Source organism: Nerophis lumbriciformis, linkage group LG09 (genome assembly GCF_033978685.3).
Source record: "Nerophis lumbriciformis linkage group LG09, RoL_Nlum_v2.1, whole genome shotgun sequence".
Lineage (NCBI taxonomy): Eukaryota > Metazoa > Chordata > Actinopteri > Syngnathiformes > Syngnathidae > Nerophis > Nerophis lumbriciformis.
In genome coordinates, this window is record NC_084556.2 from 46,452,554 (window position 1) to 46,472,738 (window position 20,185).

At 39.3% G+C, this 20,185-nt stretch overlaps 1 protein-coding gene across 1 annotated transcript in view; it reads right to left on the reverse strand.

The window, feature by feature from the left end:
- Positions 1-20,185, reverse strand: part of LOC133607980 (protein EURL homolog) — a 40,142-nt gene that overhangs the window by 9,081 nt on the left and 10,876 nt on the right. Inside the window, exon 3 of the mRNA XM_061963072.2 lies at positions 945-1,430. Coding sequence (XP_061819056.1) covers positions 945-1,430 — 486 coding nt within the window. The remainder of the gene's footprint in view (positions 1-944; positions 1,431-20,185) is intronic.

Sequence of the window (20,185 nt, forward strand, 5' to 3'; positions counted from 1 at the left end):
TTTTTTCAAGTGTATTTTACAATTTGCCCTTAAATTTCAATCAGAACAATTGCTAATTGAACTGAAAATATCAATACTACAGTAGTTTTGGCCACTAGTTGAGACCAACCCAATCAGAGCGCACTGTTCAGGATTGTGGTGTGTTAAGGAGTGTAAAGGTGACTAAATGGTGTTGTAATTATAATCCCCTCAGCGATCAAGGAAGAAAAAGAAAGGAAATGCCAACACAACCATGAAAAACACACAGTGTAAACAAAATTCAAAAATCACAATAAACACTTAACAATAACCTCTAAAATTAAGGTGCAAAACTAAGGAATATGTAAGAAATGCTAAATCAAGTGTTACATAATAGTGCTAAGTGTTAAAATGTAAACAGAGAAACCTGAGAAGAACAATCCTTTGCAGGTTTGCGTGGTCTGTGTAACATTTAATTGAGTCTGTTAGTCTTATTTAAGTATGTAAATGAATTAATGTTATGCAGTAATTTTTATTTAAATATTATTGTGACCAAAATATTATCATTATTATACGGTCCGTTTGAAAAAATCCCAAAAACTGCCATACTTTTCCTGTTTTATTGACAACTTCTTATCCTTCTGCAGCTCTTATTTTTAATTTATCTTCTCACTCCGTGCAGAGAATCAGCAGCAAGACAGCAAGACGGTGTTACCAAACTGATAGTTGATACTGTTACTAATTGTATGTAATAAATTTGTCCGATCCTACTCATTGATGATCGCTAGCTTCGGCAGCATAAAACTGATGGGAACATCCCCAGATTTCACTTGACATCTAATAAGGCTGCATGTGGTCCCTAAACTAAAATTTGATTTAGTCTCTCACACAGATGTGTACATTTACAGCCTGAAATGAAAGTGAAACTTCACACAGTGAGTATTCTGGCATACTGGCCACATCCTGGCCAATAGAAATATGCTCACATTCTTCTCTGCTGTAGTTCTGATGTCTGCAATGCCCATCTACTGTTGCTTGATTCCGGATCTGTAGAGTTTTCCAAAGCTCACCATGCGAGTTCTGCAGAACCCTCAGCTCCTGGGCCGTGTGGCACTCCAACATCCCCATGGTGTAATCGGGCAGTCGCGTTGCTTCGCTCGGCTTCCGGCAGGGGGTGTAGCGGGGTACCAGGGCTTCCGTCTGAGGCAGAAGCTGGCAGTCGCTCTTCTGGCTGTAACGAACGAGCCTGCTTCCGCGTCTGCTGAAGCCGTTTGTGGTGACATTGTCTTTGTTCTGGGCGTACTGGATGATACGGTTGAGTTTTTGGCTGAGGGCCAGCTTCATGCCCTCGTAGGCACTTCGGGAGACCCTGGAATGTGACAACTTCTGGTTGGCGATGAGGTGGCTCTTCTCGAAGCAGTCTCGGTGACCCCGCAGAGACTTTGAATGCACCAGGGTAGTAGCGGAAACACCTGCAATCACACAATGACACACTTACAAAAAAGTTATCAGACAACACCGACAGCCGGTGTGGACATTCAGGGCCTCACCAGAAAGTAAAGTAGTCTGTCAATCCCAGATTTCGCACAAATTCACTAATCACCGCGAATTGCGCGTGGCCTCACAACTTTGTCGAAAAACCCTGCATTTTCCCTGCACATTTTGTCCCAACACAACTGTCGAAACAATCAAATGTCTTCCTGTAACGCCCAACGTCGTCATTTCCTTATTTACATTGACAGAGATTCCTTCATTCACTCATTTATTACTCATCATTCACTCATTTCAGGTCGTTACGGTATGAATGGATATATATAACCTGTTATGTGTGCACTATTGTCCAGTGACACACTCACAAACCCGGCCTTCGAAAAAAGACTTTGATCACCGAAAACAGCGCTGCCGAAACTGATTGCACAAGATTGTCTAGAGTGTAGTCAGCATGTCAGGAGTAGAGTATCTAAACACGAGTACAGTCTATAACAGGGGTCACCAACGCGGTGCCCGCGGGCACCAGGTAGCCCGTAAGGACCAGATGAGGAGCCCGCTGGCCTGTTCTAAAAATAGCTCAAATAGCAGCACTTACTAGTGAGCTGCCTCTATTTTTTAAATTTTATTTATTTACTAGCAAGCTGGTCTTGCTTTGCTTGACATTTTTAATACTAAGAGAGACAAAACTCAAATAGAATTTGAAAATCCAAGAAAATATTTTAAAGACTTGGTCTTCACTAACTGACAAAGAAACAGATAACAGATTTGGTGTCCAGTTCAAAGTGTGACATGATTTATTTAAAAATTTGAGAGTTGACTTTTGTATTTTACATGAGTTATTATTTGTACAAACATGGTGCAAAGTAACTCATGATTTGTTAAAACATGTTAGTGGCTAGCTAGTTAAAATGGGATATTGTGATTTCACAAGACTGTCTTAGAAGTAAGTGATCATTTGAAAATGTTCAATTTGAAAAATGTGCACTTAGAGAAAATATAAAAATAAAGTGTTGCATATTGATATTTATCTGTTTCTATATATATGTATTGTGAGAAATCATTAAGATGATCAGTGTTTCCACAAAGATAAATATATTTTATAAATATATAATTAATTATTAATAATAACATAGAGTTAAAGGTAAATTGAGCAAATTGGCTATTTCTGGCAATTTATTTAAGTGTGCATCAAACTGGTAGCCCTTAGCATTAATCAGTACCCAAGAAGTAGCTCTTGGTTTCAAAAAGGTTGGTGACCCCTGGTCTATAATAACACCAGAAAAAGATGCTAGATTTGTTGCTTGTCGTTTCTAATAAAAAAGTAATTAAAAGTCTGTAGACACTTGAAAAATTCTCAATAAAGTACACAGTACAATAAGCAGCAACAATTGAAAATGTGCCAAAACGATATAAAAATATATGTTAAAACTAGGGCTGTCAAAGTTAACGTAATAATAACGTGTTAAATATGAATTTCAATAACAGCACACATTTTTTTATTGGGTGATTAACTCCTCTAATTCCTTTTTGACAATTGGGCTTTGCTGTAGCGGGGGGAACTTGGCTGCAGTTCACTTGCTACTGATAAGCTACAAGCGAGCAGAAATGGACAAAAGAAAGTCTACCTTATGGAAATATCAGGTCCAAAGCCATAGCAAGTTGTTCTCCTGACAAGAAAGGACTATTTTTCGCCGTGAGTAGAGACAACATCCCTGCAGAAAACGCCTGCTACGCGTGTCGAAAGAGGTGGGTGGTGCTTTACTTCCGTGTTCAGATTACGGTTAAAGTGCAGTGATAACATAAAATTTAGATTGTTACTTTGACTGATTTAGTAAGTAAGATGACATAAAAGCTCAACAGAAATGAAACGGTCGGTAGGATGTTGAAGGGAGACTTTTTTATCGCAAACAGTCGATCCGACATTAAAACATGTCAAGACTCTTTCTTAAAACAATCACACACTTTTCCGGCTTTAAAATAAAAGTGTTATGCTAAACATGTAGGTTTCCTCCTTAATGTACGGCTTTATATTAGCCGCCACACCTAACAAAATAAAGTAATACAATATGTTGTAGCGTCCAGAAGAAAACAAACAAAGTCTGACTTTCTTTTTAGCTTTTATGGCAAATTTTATGATAACAAAAGGCCCAATTCCAACAAGTATTTCCTCCAAGCACACATGTCTGCCTCTCTTCTTCACTCCTAGACACACAACACTTTTTCATTTTCCGCTGACACAGTGTGTTCACAGACCATGGGAAAAACGACCATCATATAACACACTAACATGCACATTAACACTAGCAGGTGGTTACAGTATGAATGGCTATTATATATTAGGCCTGGGCGATATATCGATATATTTTAAACAAGATATGAATTAAGAAAATATCTTAATATCGATATAATTTATTTCACGTTAAAATGACCAAAAGCCGCTTATTTGTTGTGTTCCTTGATTCTCCCCCACTTCCCACTCCCTCTCGACACCCCATGGGCTATTAAACCCTTCCCCTTCCTCCTTCCAAGACGTGCTTGCTCTCTCCCACTCACTGCACTGACCCACAACAACAACACACAAGCAATTATTCGCTATTATTAGCTTCGCTATTTATAGACCCATGTAGCAGTTAGCTAAGCTACATGCTACAAAAGAAGAGAGAGGGAGAAGAGAAAGAAAGAAGTGGACTTGTATAACTCCACGAGCAGGGGACAACATATATGGGAAAAATCAATGATGATTGGTTGGTTTACATATAAGAACATCCATGATTGGTTGGTTGGTTTACTAAAATGAGTCACGATTGGTTAAGATTAGGGCAAAACATTAGGGACAGGCCAATCAAAGGCAAACTTGGGCGGGAGAACACACATGATTGTGGCAGACGTGATGACTTTTGCTACGGTCTAAATGCTACATTTCATTTTCATTGGTGTTTTACAACAAGACAGTAGCTGGAAATTAAAAAGGGCCTGCCTGCAAATTAATTTTTTTATCTGAGTTTGATACATTTTGAATTATTTCCACAGCTATGTCATTTATTTTGTGTAGAAAGAATATTTTTCTATTTTATGTATACATTCTTTGTTTTTATATTTTATTTATGTAATGTAATTCTGTGCTACTTAAACAGTTTATTTTGTGTGATGTTATACCCATCTTGACAAACTGGGTTTTACAAAACCCAAAACCAGTGAAGTGAATTGTGAAGTGAATTATATTTATATAGCGCTTTTCTCTAGTGACTCAAAGCGCTTTTACATAGTGAAACCCAATATCTAAGTTAAATTTAAACCAGTGTGGGTGGCACTGGGAGCAGGTGGGTAAAGTGTATTGCCCAAGGACACAAAGGCAGTGACTAGGATGGCGGAAGTTGCAGTGAAGTTGGCACGTTGTGTAAATCGTAAATAAAAACAGATTACAATGATTTGCAAATCCTTTTCAACTTATATTCAATTGAATAAACTGCAAAATCAAGATATTTAATGTTCAAAGTCAAACTTTTTTTTTTTTGGGGCAAATAATCATTAATTTAAAATTTAATGGCAGCAACACATTGCAAAAAAGTTGGCACAGGGGCATTTTTACCACTGAGTGACATGGCCTTTCCTTTTAACAACACTCAGTAAACATTTGCGAACTGAGGAGACGCATTTTTGAAGCTTTTCAGGTGGAATTCTTTCACATTCTTGCTTGATGTACAGCTTAAGTTGTTCAACAGTCCGGGGTCTCTGTTGTCGTATTTTACGCTTCATAATGCGCCAAACATTTTCAATGGGAGACAGGTCTGGACTACAGGCAGGCCAGTCTAGTACACGCACTCTTTTACTACGAAGCCACGTTGTTGTAACACGTGCAGAATGTGGAATGGCATTGTCTTGCTGAAATGAGCAGGGGCAACCATGAAAAAGACGTTGCTTGGATGACAACATATGTTGCTCCAAAACCTGTATGTACCTTTCAGCATTAATGGTGCCTTCACAGATGTGTAAGTTACCCATGCCTTGGGCACTAATACACCCCCATACCATCACAGATTCTGGCTTTTGAACTTTGCGCCTATAACAATCCGGATGGTTGTTTTCCTCTTTGGTCCGGAGAACACAATGTCCACAGTTTCCAAAAACAATATGAAATGTGGACTCGTTAGACCACAGAACCCTTTTCCACTTTGCATCAGTCAATTTTAGATGAGCTCAGGCCCAGCGAAGCCGGCGGCGTTTGTGGGTGTTGTTGATAAATGGCTTTTGCTTTGCATAGTAGAGTTTTAACTTGCTACTGACAGTGGTTTTCTTAAGTGTTCCTGAGCCCATGTGGTGATATCCTTTACACATTGATGTCGGTTTTTGATGCGGTACCGCCTGAGGGATCGAAGGTCACGGGCATTCAATGTTGTTTTTTTGGCCTTGCCGCTTACTTGCAGAGATTTCTCCAGATTCTCTGAACCTTTTGATGATATTACGGACCGTAGATGGTGAATTCCCTAAATTCCTTGCAATAGCTCATTGAGAAATGTTGTTCTGAAACTGTTCGACAATTTGCTCACGCATTTGTTCACAAAGTGGTGACCCTCGCCCCATCCTTGTTTGTGAATGACTGAGCATTTAATGGAATCTACTTTTATACCCAATCATGGCACCCACCTGTTCCCAATTAGCCTGTTCACCTGTAGGATGTTCCAAATAAGTGTTTAAAAAGCATTCCTCAACTTTCTCAGTCTTTTTTGCTACTTGTGCCAGCTTTTTTGAAACATGTTGCAGGCATCAAATTCCCAATGAGCTAATATTTGCAAAAACTAACAAAGTTTAACAGTTCGATCGTTAACTATTTTGTTTTTGCAGTGTTTTCAATTGAATAAAGGGTTGAAAAGGTTTTACAAATCATTGTATTCTGTTTTTATTTACGATTTACACAACGTGCGAACGTCACTGGTTTATATAAAGTGCCACTGACAAAAATTAATATCTTTTATATGTATATTTTCAACGTAAAACACAACGAGATATATATCGAATATTGAGTTTAAGTAAAAATATATCAAGATATACTTTTTCATCCATATCGTCGAGCCCTACAATAAATAGTTTATTATTTGCGCACTATTGACTAATGATGCACCGAAAATTTGGCCGGATACTTTAATCACCGGAACAGTGCTCCCGAAACCGGGTTACGCAAGGGGTTGTCTTGAGCTGAGGCAGCGTGTCCGCGCTATGGATGTACTTTAATATATTCGAGATATACCCACGCACAGCAATCTTTTAATGAGAGAAAGACTCTCAGCAACGCGAAGCAAGTGTGACGTCAGGCTCGCTTTTCGTCACGGACATGGCGCAACAGAAGTATCTAACCAGAGTTTTTCAACACGAGTACAGTCGCCAATCACACCAGAAATATATGCTAGATTTGTTGCCAGTCCTTTTTATTAAAGAAAGAGTGACTAAAACCATTAGAGAAATCCGGAAGGCTGAAACATCGTGTAAATGATTTTATAAAATGTTTTTGTCGAGTCCTCAATTACAAAATGATAAGCAGGCTGTATATTACATTTTATTAATTTATAGAAAAGGTTAAAACATTGTCATGCAGCAATATAAAGCCCATTAAATTGTACAACATGTAATGTACAGAATATCAGAAGCATGTATTCAGGTAGAAAAATATCACAGATTACAGCTGGGATAGCCCCCCTCCCTCGAAAATGATCTGTCTAGGGCAGTGGTTCTCAAATGGGGGTACGCGTACCCCTGGAGGTACTTGAAGGTATGCCAAGGGGTATGTGAGATTTTTTTAAATGTCTGTCAAAAAGAACTGTGAAAAGAAATGCAACAATGCAATATTCAGTGTTGACAGCTAGATTTTTTGTGGACATGTTCCATAAATATTGATGTTAAAGATTTCTTTTTTTGTGAAGAAATGTTTAGAATTAAGTTCATGAATCCAGATGGATCTCTATTGCAATCCCCAAAGAGGGGACTTTAAGTTGATGATTACTTCTATGTGTAGAAATCTTTATTTATAATTGAATCACTCGTTTATTTTTCAACAAGTTTTTAGTTATTTTTATATCTTTTTTTCCAAATAGTTCAAGAAAGACCACTACAAATGAGCAATATTTTGCACTGTTTTACAATTTAATAAATCAGAAACTGATGACACAGTGCTGTATTTTACTTCTTTATCTCTTTTTTTCAACCAAAAATGCTTTGCTCTGATTAGGGGGTACTTGAATTAAAAAAATGTTCACCGGGGGTACATCACTGAAAAAAGGTTGAGAACCACTGGTCTAGGGTACCTTTATTAATGATGAAAGATTATACCTATCTGCGATTAATTGCGATCATTTTGAGTTAACTATGAACAAAATGCAATTAATCAAGATTAAATATTTTAATCGTTTGACAGCCATAGATAATACTAATTGTCAGTAACTTGTATTTTTTTAATGTATGCATACATTTTTTGATACTTTTTAAAGAAAATCACATCATCATAGCAAATTATGCAAATTACACAATCTAGTGGAAACCCTGCATTATCTCACACAAGTGAGTATGCCTTTCAACCAGTATACGGTACATGTTTTAATACGCAAAATTAGGCTTGACTATACTTAAGAGAAGTTAGTGCACACTGAGTATATCCATCCATCCATTTTCTACCGCTTATTCCCTTTTGGGGTCGCGAGGGGCGTTGGAGCCTATCTCAGCTACAATCGGGCGGAAGGCGGGGTACACCCTGGACAAGTCGCCACCTCATCGCAGGGCCAACACAGATAGACATACAACATTCACACTCACATTCACACACTAGGGCCAATTTAGTGTTGTCAATCAACCTATCCCCAGGTGCATGTCTTTGGAGGTGGGAGGAAGCCGGAGTACCCGGAGGGAACCCACGCAGTCACGGGGAGAACATGCAAACTCCACACAGAAAGATCCCGAGCCCAGCATTGAACCCAAGACTACTCAGGACCTTCGTATTGTGAGGCAGATGCACTAACCCCTCTACCACCGTGCTGCCCACCGAGTATACAAAGTGTCAAAGTGTAATCTTAAAGGACATTACCATAGAAATGACACTGAGTATACAAAGTGTCATTTCTATGGTAATGTCCTTTAAGATTATTTGCATTGTTTACTCATCTTCAGCATCACCCACAGCAAAAATGTGTTCGCTCATGTGTTGCTCAATCTAGTATCTTGAGATCAATTTGAGCTTCTCATATTTGTTTCATTATGTCATCATTTGTTTCTTATGTATTGCTCCTAAGAGACACTTGGGAGCAAGAGATGAGCTAAAAAAGAGACAAAGAAGGTTGAGTTGAGATAACCATTTGAGCAATACTTGAGAAGTGGGATACGCAGAGGAGATCTCAAATAAAGAGAAAGAAAAAAGATGTCTGAGACAAATCTGAGAATTAAAAGCAGGGTACACACCGGACAAGCCACCACCTCATCGCAGGGCCAAAACAGATATATAGACAACTATTAATACTTACATTGGCCCGGGAATCGAACCCACAACCTTCTCACTGTGAGGCACAAGCACAAACCACTGTTCCATCAGTTAAACTTTAGAAAGTTAATGCATGTTAAAAGGTTTCAAAAAGTGTCTTTTGAGCATATGATGTCCAGTGTTTCCCACAGGACAGGCATCTATTTGTGGTGGTGTGGTCGGGGGGCAGCGGCGGCAGCGGCGATGAAGAACGCGGAGTTGGAATATAATTACAACATTTTATGTACATATTTATATACAGATTTGAACAATTAGTGATTCACTGAAATATATTTATTAATTGTGGTTCTTACAAAAAATATATCTTATAAAATACAAAAGCTAAAATGTCAACTTAAAGCTCTGCCCCTTTAATTAGTGAATACTAAATAATTTAACTTTAGCCTACTACTACAACCATATTATTTACCAGCAACATGAAGTGAAACAGAGGCAGAGGTGTCCTGCCACAGTCAGTCAACCTCCTCCTCCTCCTCCTCCTCCTCCTGCTGCTGCTGAACAGGTCGCACCTGTGGTACGGACTGTAGGCCTACCTCCTCTCCAAGTCGAGCCCTTTTCGGCCGTTGAAAATATTTTTCTATACTCATCTGTGTGAAGGAGTGAACATCCAACATTAGAATTTATTACTAACGAGCAGAACCGCTCTATGTACAGTGCCGTCTAACCTTAAGCGGCAGCAGCTCAACACATGCAGGGTTCAACGTTAAGGTTTTTTTCTACTTGCCTGACTCCTCAAATCTACTTGCCCCAATATTTTGACTTGTCCTGCCTAGGTTTTTTTCTGGCTGTGTAGTGCTCATGGCTTATATCTTACTAAAATTCTTCCTGTTGACTATTTACAACACTACACAGTATTTATTATTATTATTATTATTATTATCTATAATTACATTTAAATGGCATTGCATACATGTAAAATTAAATGCTATTTCACATTATTTGACCAGTAGCAGTTACACCCATCTGAACAGGTCAGCCACCTGTTTAAAGCCCGATCACAGTTGAAATCTTGAAATGAAGGGCCTTTAATGGCCAAAACATTAACCTGGACAACATTTTAACAGCTGGTTGGCTCAGATTTTATTCTTTTCATTGCATTCACATGCTGCAGTGGACAGTGGACATTTTAGCTTGAGTATTAATGTAGTATCTGAAGCACCGTCTCCATGTGTGTTTATTGACAACAGGGTTATAACCTGGACACGTTAGCTCGTCGGTATGAAAACAGGTGATTGTTATTACATCCGTCTGCCCCGGGCCACGAGTCAAACAGCGGCGGTGTTAATGAAGCAGCGTCAGGCTGCTCACCGTCAGTGAAACGCTCGGTGAAATCGCGGATTAACGTTACATATATGACGAGCCGCGAGCGATGCAGCTATAACCTATCTACCTATAACACCTGTAAAAATGAAGCAATGCTACCACGCTAGCAAGCGTTAGCTAGCCGTCTATGAGCCACCAAGCTGCTAACTATCGCCAAAAGGCACCATTTAAGTTTTTTTCCCCATGGCATCCTGGATCAAGGCTTTCAGCAGCTTTTGGACGTTTGAGGTAGAAACGTAGGAAGCGCCATCATTATGAAAAGTAGCCGGCGAGTATTTTGATCCCGTCCGTCCGTCTCTCTTCTTCTTCTTCTTCTTCTTCTTCTGGCCCACCAGGTGAATTAAGTGCTATTGGCGGAGTTACAATGCATAGTAGGCTACCGCCACCTACTGCACCGGAGTTGTAACTACAAGCAACATTCACAGACAGTCCCATTGCTTTTATGAGCGGTCGAGCGAGTCAAAAGCCGAAAAATCCATTTGTGGCAGACGTAATTCTTTCGTGGCGGGCCGCCACAAATAAATGAATGTGTGGGAAACACTGATGTCTGTTTGGGTTAAGGTCTGAATCTCAGAATTGTAGTAAATAAGTACATGGTGTGTGTGTGTGTGTGTGTGTGTGTGTGTGTGTGTGTGTGTGTGTGTGTGTGTGTGTGTGTGTGTGTGTGTGTGTGTGTGTGTGTAAGAAATCAACAAATAAGTAGATGATGTAAATAAACCATTTAGACTAGATATTTATGTTGTCGAAATAAATAATTTTCTCAAATTTTGGCATGACAAAATGTAATATGATTGAGGTATAGTTAAAATGTGCAATTAAAAATGCATTACTCTTTTTTTACTGAAATAGAAAAGAGACACATCTGAGAACTCAAATATTTAGCAGTGACAGACAAAACCAAGTATATCTCTCACTGAAACATAATTGAGACTAGGGTTGTATGGTATACCGGTACTAATGAAGTACCGCGATACTAATTGATTGAAATCGGTACTATCTGCCTTTGAAAAGTACCGGTACTGTTCTTTCATCTGAATGCCACTGTGTGGCGGTGACTACAGAGCCGAGGCGCATGATGTTGCTTCAAACTTAGGTAAACATTTAAATAATAAGCATTCAGATCTGCATAAGGAGTTATAAAAAGTGACAGGGAATAATGTTGTTACACCTGTCTTGCTGTTCTGCTCCGGTGCAGACCATAGTCGAGAAGCACAGGGCAGACGTTCCTTTCAGCGTCTATGTTTTCGTCGGGGGTAACACCTTTCACTTTACTTTAGGGTCTGCTGAGCTCCGCTTTCAGGTCAAAATGACAAGCCCGCCAATTTGTCACAATCTGGTTGCTTTATTATTAGTTTTGCAGGATCGTTCATCCTTCTACTACGCAGTGCACTCACTATCGCTCTCTCTCTCTTTACTCGCCCACTCACTCACTGACGTCACTCAGACAACACGTTGCCATTCTTGCAAACACACACACGCTACTCTCATGAGTTAACCAGCTCCCCTGTGCATATGTAGATATGTAGATGCGCACACAGCTGCTTGGATTGATGCCAAATATTAACGACGCTAAGACCCATCTAGCGTCAACTAATGCAAGTGAAATTTTCTTATACTTTCTGATCTCTCTCTCTCTGTCCACTACCTGCTGTACATATTCTACCAAGTCAGTCTTAAACTGTTCCAATGTCCATTTCTCTGATGATGCAATTGTTGATGACTGAAGTGTTGATACCAACCAATCCTAACCCCCCCCCCCCCCCCTCCCTCCCTCCCTCCCTCCATATCCCACACCTCGGATTGTAAATAATTCATTGTATATACTCTGATGATTATCTTGTGTGATGACTGTATTATGAAAATAGTATATATGTATCATGAATCAATTTAAGTGGACCCCGACTTAAACAAGTTGAAAAACTTATTCGGGTGTTACCATTTAGTGGTCAATTGTACGGAATATGTACTTCACTGTGCAATCTACTAATAAAAGTTTCAATCAAAAGGACTGAATTTTGTAAGAAATTGCTACAAATTGTGTTTTATCTTAAACAATGTGTGTTTTACCTGCTACATGGCCTATTTGCGTACATTTATCCATAACGGCGTGGCGCAGTGGAAGAATGGCCGTGCGCGACCCGAGGGTCCCTGGTTCAATCCCCACCTAGTACCAACCTCGTCATGTCCGTTGTGTCCTGAGCAAGACACTTCACCCTTGCTCCTGATGGGTGCTGGTTAGCGCCTTGCATGGCAGCTCCCTCCATCAGTGTGTGAATGTGTGTGTGAATGGGTAAATGTGGAAGTAGTGTCAAAGCGCTTTGAGTACCTTGAAGGTAGAAAAGCGCTATACAAGTACAACCCATTTATCATTTATTTTATTTATTTAGTTTTGTTTTTAGTACTTACTAATAAATGTATTTTTCTTAAAGCACAGACCAGGAGTGGCAACCATAAATCATGAAGCATTTAATATATTGTCCATAAAGCTCTTTAATATATTCTAACTTAATCCTTGATTATAACAGACTATATGTAATATGGAAAATTCAAAATGTTTATTTTAACCTTCTAAAATTGTTCTTTGAGTTCAGTACGAAACATGTTTATTGTCTTGTAAGATTTTCTGTTAAAATAAAGCCAATTTTGAAATTTTTTGTAGTTCCCTTTATTTTGAAAAGTATCAAAAAGTATCGATATACATTTTGGTACCAGCACCAGTACCAAATTATTGGTATCAGGACAACCCTAATTGAGACATATTGGAAACCAGCTTTTTCATCCCTCATTTTTGTCAGAGTTGAGATCAGGAAAAGACACAGCTTTTGAGATCTCACACTCTGAAATCTATTTCTCAGGACACACATTCGAGAAGAATGAGAAAACTACCTTCATCTTGATTAGGAGATATAAATGTATGTCTAGGAGATATGAATAAGACAACTGAGATCTCATCTTCAGTTTTGCTTTGCGACCGGCATCAATGATTTTAAAACTGTTTTTTTCTCATGTGAAGGCTGAGATAAATTTGGTCTTTTTCTCGCAGTAATACACATTATCTCAGTCTTTTTGTTTGCATTTGTCCATTATTTACTTTTTCTTCAGAATATTTTCCTTCTATAATTTATTGCAACAAACTAGGGCTGGGCGATATGGCCTTTTTTTAATATCGCGATATGGCCTTAAAATATCACGATATATATCTCGATATTTTGCCTTGGCCTTGAATGAACACTTGATGCATATAATCACAGCAGTATGATGATTGATTATATGTGTCTACATTAAAACATTCTTCTTCATACTGCATTAATATATGCTACTTTAAAACTTTCATGCAGAGAAGGAAATCACAACTAAAAAAGTCACTATTTTTTTCATACGGTGTTGATCTGGAAATGTTTGCCTCAGCATTTTGATGGTGTGGGCGTGTGGCACCGAACGGAGATGTTGACATGCGGAGTAAGCACTGTTCATTCCCTAGCAGGTGACTTTTCAAATGATGCTACATATTAGCAGTAATGCTACTTTTTATAGCAACGCTTTCGCCCCACACTTGACAAATTCCGGTTGTCTGTTCGACATATTCCCACTTGAAGCCACACCACCGCCAGACGATGGACCCCCTGCTGTTTTTTGGGGGAATTAATTATTCCTTCATTTGTTACCAGATGCGCACCTTCTTTCGCTCGTATTACCGCTAGCATCACAGCTAACGTTAGCCATGATGCTACCTCTTTGCTGCGGGAGGGCGTATACGTATGTAACGTATGTAGAAGCTGCGCTTGCTGTCTGTGAAAAGGAGACACAGGAAAGAGCGAGGAGAGCCTGTAGTGTAATGCTCGCAGCTAAAAGCAACTGCGTGAGAACGCATACTCGAATATCACGATATAGTCATTTTCTATATCGCACAGAGACAAACCCGCGATATATCGCGCATATCGATATATCGCCCAGCCCTACAACAAACACTAAAAAACCCCTGAACTTTCCATTCCAATTTTTGGGAAGAAGTATGACTGATCTGATCATATGGTCAGTGTGCAGAAACATTGCTACAATGACGTAGAATCTACGGAAATTGCCGAAGATATTCGAAGTGGTATATTCAAAATGGCCGACTGAATTTGTGGCATTTTGTGATGTTTAGACAGTACTTTCACATACTTTGCAGATTGTACATACAAGTGGATATGGTTGAATAAATACAATGAAACACAAATACGCACATGAAGTCAACTTGTTTTTCCACTCTACTTGTACTTAAAGTTTGCACTTTATTCATCTCAATGTTGGACTTTATTATTTCCTTGCATATAATGTAGAATTTAGGGATGGATAATGATAACTCCCGACGGTTAGTATTACTGTTGGGTAACATCCATCCATGCATCCATTTTCTACCGCTTATCCTGTTCCGGGTCACACTATGTTATTAATTAAAATTCAAATTATCATAAAACTGTAACACTAAACTCACAGACCAGTGATATTGCACATGTACAGGAGAAGCAAGCTAGCAGGCAACCTGCCATCTTAAATGCTAATGTGAATAATATTTGAGGTTTCAGGCAATATTGCCCAGGCCTAGCAAGAACGGAAGCTAAAACTGGGAGTTGTTAACCCATTGTGATCTCTCTGTCAAACCTGATTATTGTGTTGTGGATTATTGTGACACTGATTGCAGCTGTAATGAAAGAGAACAATCTATATTATATGCAAACAAAACATAAGACAAATAGAATAGATATAGGTCATTAACAACCAAAGCACAGGAAGAATGAACATGAAATGCCGGATGCCCTTCATTGTTTTTCTAGTTTGCTTATTGTGTTGTTGTGCTCCTCATCTTTGTTGACTTCGTTGTCAGGTTACATTGGGTAGCATTGGTACTGAGTGTTGCCAAAACAGCAGCTACAATTCTGCATCCACACTCTGTAAGAAGAGCTCACTTGTCCAGACCAAAACATGGACACCAGTCAAAATAACATCAAACTTTTTCGCTATTGGTGCAGAAAAAATAAAAAAGAAGTTAGTCGCCACTGATTTAACATATTTTAAAGCACACGCACACAAAATTAGGGCCAAATCCTCATGCCTTCTTACAGTCTGCTTCTGATAAGGCCACCAAATATTAGCTAACAGCATTACGTCACATGTTTCTCTGAACGTTCAGTACAAGACAAGCACAGTTCATCACTTAAGGTCACATGACTACGATCTCACAAGTACACAACACAAACACACACAGACTTGAAAAAGTGCATTGTGTTGTGTTTCTTAGGGGTGTGTTTTGAGAGTAAGGGCTCCGAGTTGACAAATGGTTAAGATGAAGGGAAAGGAAGGGGGGACAATTGGCATTGGCTTTTGTGTCACACTTTCTTTGAACTATGTATGTCTTAAAATAGACTTTGGATAAGTACACAAGTGTGTGCACATCTCTAGTATTAGCTTTGAATATACGCAGTCTGACCTAAGTACCTTGAAGTTTGGACCTTTATAATCAGTGGATTAGTCTGGTGAGGAACCCAGATGGAAGGTATCTATGAGTCACGCATGCGTGTGTTCTGCCTTCTGAATAGCGAATGAATCTGCAGATTCTTTACCAACAGCTGGTACAATCCAAACAATCCCAGTTTGTGACATCACACAAACCAACTACTGCTTGCACAGAGAAAAAACTATTGGCCCACAACCAGGGCAGCTCAGCAACAGCCAAAGACCTGGGTCCACTAAGCAGCTTAATACTTACGTACTTGTCTTTTATGGCTGCACAAACGCGCACGCACGCACACTATTCACTGGAAGATACATTGTTCAGTCACACAAACGCACTACTGACAACGAAGAAGCTATCTTTTGTTGTACTCTGAAAACTGTCTTGTATCTGTCATATTCTATTGTTGTCATCGTGTATTTAATATTTTCATCAAACAGTTAGCTTTCCTTTTCATCATAAACTTCTACCGAGTCTAACTAATGCTAGATCCTGGACGTATAAATGTTTAAATTGACAATAAACGGCTTTTCTATTCTACATCATGTAAATAACTCCGCGGCACGGCTGCTTCGAGTTGTAAACAAATAAAGGCTCAAGGCTATAAGGTAAGCGACATACGAAATCGTGTCCGTTTTACTAATGCATTCCAATGTTGCAAAAATATGTAGAATAAATATTAATTTCAACATTTCTGTCAAAGAAGAGTTGCCTCAGCCTGCGACACACATAGTCATTTTACAAGTATATGTTAATATACCTAATATAGACACTTACATCATGTGTTGCCTTCATTATAAGACGTATATAAGGCTTTGAATTTTTGCGCCTCCGGACAGATTTGTTTTTTGTATTTTTGGTCCAATATGGTTCTTTCAACATTTTGGGTTGCCAACCCCTGGTCTAAAGCGTAGTCAGCATGTCTGTGATGTGGAAATAGCGTTAATTTATCAGAGATATACCCGCGGACAGCGATTTACAGAATGTGCAAATATTAAGAGGACAGTGGCGGTTTTAAGGAGTGAAAGTCCAACTGGAACAGCGGCGTGAAGCAGTTGTGACGTAATGCTCACTGCAGATCGCTTTTCGTCCGGGACATGGAGGGACAGAAGTAGAGTTTCTAAACACGAGTACATTTTAAAATAAGACCAGAAAAAATGCTGGATTTGTTGCTAGTCGTTTAAAAAAAGAAAAAAAAAAAAAAAAAGTCTCTAGACTAGGGATGTCCCGATCCGATATTTGGATCGGATCGGCCGCCGATATTTGAAAAAAAATGCGTATCGGCAAAGCATGGGAAAATGCCGATCCAGATCCAGTTTAAAAAAAACTCCGGTCCGTGTTTTCCAACGCACCGATTTAAATAATACATTCCACTTTTCTGCTGCTCCCTAATTTCAGTTCCGCATTTTCCAGCACACCTTCAACACATCCACAATTCTCACGCAGTTGCTTTTAGCTGCTGGCATTACACGACAGGCTCTTCTCACTCTTTCCAGTCTCTCCTTCTCACAGACAGCAGCAAGCGCACCTTCTTACACACGTCACATACTGTCACGACACACGTCACGTCATACGTCACATACGTATACGCCCTCTCCCAGCAGAGAGGTAGCAGCATGGCTAACGTTAGCTGTGGTGCTAGCGCAGCCGTGCGCGCCTGTGCAATTGCTATGGCGTCACATTAGTGCCAAAAATCCGAGCGCATAAAAACTGTTATCGTGCGCTGATTCTCCACTTCGTGCGCGACACCCTTTTCCGCGCGTGGTGCCTTTATGCGCGCGCGCCGTCTCGGTCTGTGCGCTGTCATGTTTCGTTTTGGCACTTTGGGGGCGGGTATGCTTCGACGGCCCTTTCTTTGTGATTGGTCAAGGGAAAAATGCTCAGAGCCAATCAGAAGTATAGCAGGGCGGGTCATCGTCAATATGTATCAAGATTTACGGAGGAAGAAGTGGATAAAAAATGTCGCGCGCTGATGAAGGTTATTTCATACCACATAAACACAATACAGGGTAATACAAAATGTGACCCAAATAAATAATAAGACAACAAACACCATAATCACAACTTTCAGCCAGAACTGGTCCACCAGCAATAACATCCAACCATAACATTATTTTATAATTTCACTTCTTCTTGAACATTTGTTTTCTAATTTATGGAATTTCTTTTGATTCAGCCATAAAAGTAATGAAATAATCTTTGAATTTTGTTTTTAAAATGTTAAAAATAGCCTTTTAATAATGTATTCTGAAACAGTTTAAAATAATCAGAGAACTGACTAACACTGACCCTACACAACTATGTTGCACAATTAAGTCTTTTTTTTTTTAAAGCGAAAGAGGTCATTTCAACAGGTATAGCATCCTATGTCATATCTACATGTAATAAGATTTGTAACAAGGCAAACCGTTTGTAAATTGGTAGAAAATCGAGCAAGTTATGGTAATTTAATTAGTACATGTACCATTGACATCAATGTAATGATTGAGGCTAGATGTCCGAGGTAAGATGGCTACAACGTTGCTACGCTGGAGAATTATTGGTCATATGAAAAATGCTCAGAGCCAATCCGAAAGGAGGGGCCGTCTAAGCATACCCGCGCCCAAAGTGCCAAAAGGAAACATGACAGCGCGAGGAGAGATGCCAGGAGTACACAGAGAGCGCACAGACCGAGACGGCGCGCTCGCAGAAAAGGCACCGCGCGCGCGCAAAAAGGCACCACGCGCGCGCAAAAGGGTGTCGCGCGCGGACGAAGTGGAGAATCAGCACGTGCTAACAGTTTTTATGCGCTTGGATTTTTGGCATTAATGTAACAACATAATATTGTGAATAAACATGTCAGTTTCTTGTTACCAACATTGTGTATTATTCAAACTCCCCTAATTCAGCTGGCTAGTTGTTATCAAGAGTACTAAAAACCTTTTCAACATGATTCTGACAACTAAGTAGGCTAAATAACTTTAAACTTTAATACATGCTCGGATAGGCCAGTATCGGTATCGGTCAGTATCGGTATCGGATCGGAAGTGCAAAAACAATATCGGTATCGGATCGGAAGTGCAAAAACCTGGATCGGGACATCCCTACTCTAGACACTTAAAAATTATTAACAAAGTACATTCTACAATAAGCAACAACAATTAAAAATAGAACAAAATGATACAAAAAATACAATTGAATACTAAATTATAATATCACAGATTTGTTTTTAAATGTATGTATACATTTATTGTTTGAGTCTTTTTAAAGAAAATCTTATAATAGCAAATTATACAATGACGTCATGGTGACCCGCCCCCACCGCCACAGGTATTTTGTCAATCCAGGGGAAACCCTGTACAGTACTTCCCTTTGCTCGAAAGGCATTGTCTTTTTAAGGTATTATGTGATGTACCTACATGTGGCATCTGGGAACTTTTGCATTACTGGCTGCTATTTTTACAATTCAGAAATACAACAAACATTTATTTTGTACTAAATAACCTTCCACAGCACAATGAACTGAAGGTCAGTACCTTGCAAGGACACTCACATACCCAACACACCTGACAGCAGCCAAGAGATGTTTTTAGAGACATAGTTCAAGGCTAAGGTGTCAAACAGAACTGCATAGAAGAATGTGTGGTCAGCAGCTGTGTGGCCTGAACAGATAATAGCACGGACCTCTCATGAGCAACAGCAATGCATTAATTCAAGCATTTTAACAAAAAATCTTGCCAGATGGCAAGTGCTTATCTTCTCTTCACAAGGCCCATATGTTCATCTACCAGTAAGTGAAATTATAACAGACAAGTTCCCTTTTCTTTAGCTGACAAATAATTGTTTTGTTTATGTGAAATAGATTTGTCAGCTTTGCCTGATCTAAATAAGAACGGCTCATTGTCCTGTTGACCTGCGACTGAGACCAAGCTTTCTGACACTGGGCAACACATTTTGACTTCAGTGATAATAGTAGTCGCAATGAAGATAAGGGTTATTATTTTGGGTATGAACATAGAAAGTTAGCTGCTAGCTATGGAGCCAAAACGCTGACTATGTTTTCATGCACTAAATTAGTCTGATTTCTCATATAATTTGGTTTAAAAGAAGCATCCTACAACCCATGAAAACACCTTAGTCTGATCATGTTCGGCTTTTGAAAAGTCAAACTAACACACCTAGATTAGGCAATTAGAAACCGCATCTCTCACGTGGATGTGTGCCATCGCAGGGGACCTTTCGTGTCGCCCATGCGTCAGTCTCAACACGCGGGTTATAATTCTGAAGTGGATCCCGTTCAATAAAACCATAGCAACACTAGAATGAAGAGGCGAATGTTTATTTGATTCACAAATTAAAAGAATGGAACATTTTGAAGTGCATCGATGGGGGGGAAGAGAGATTTATTTTAAAAAGATAGC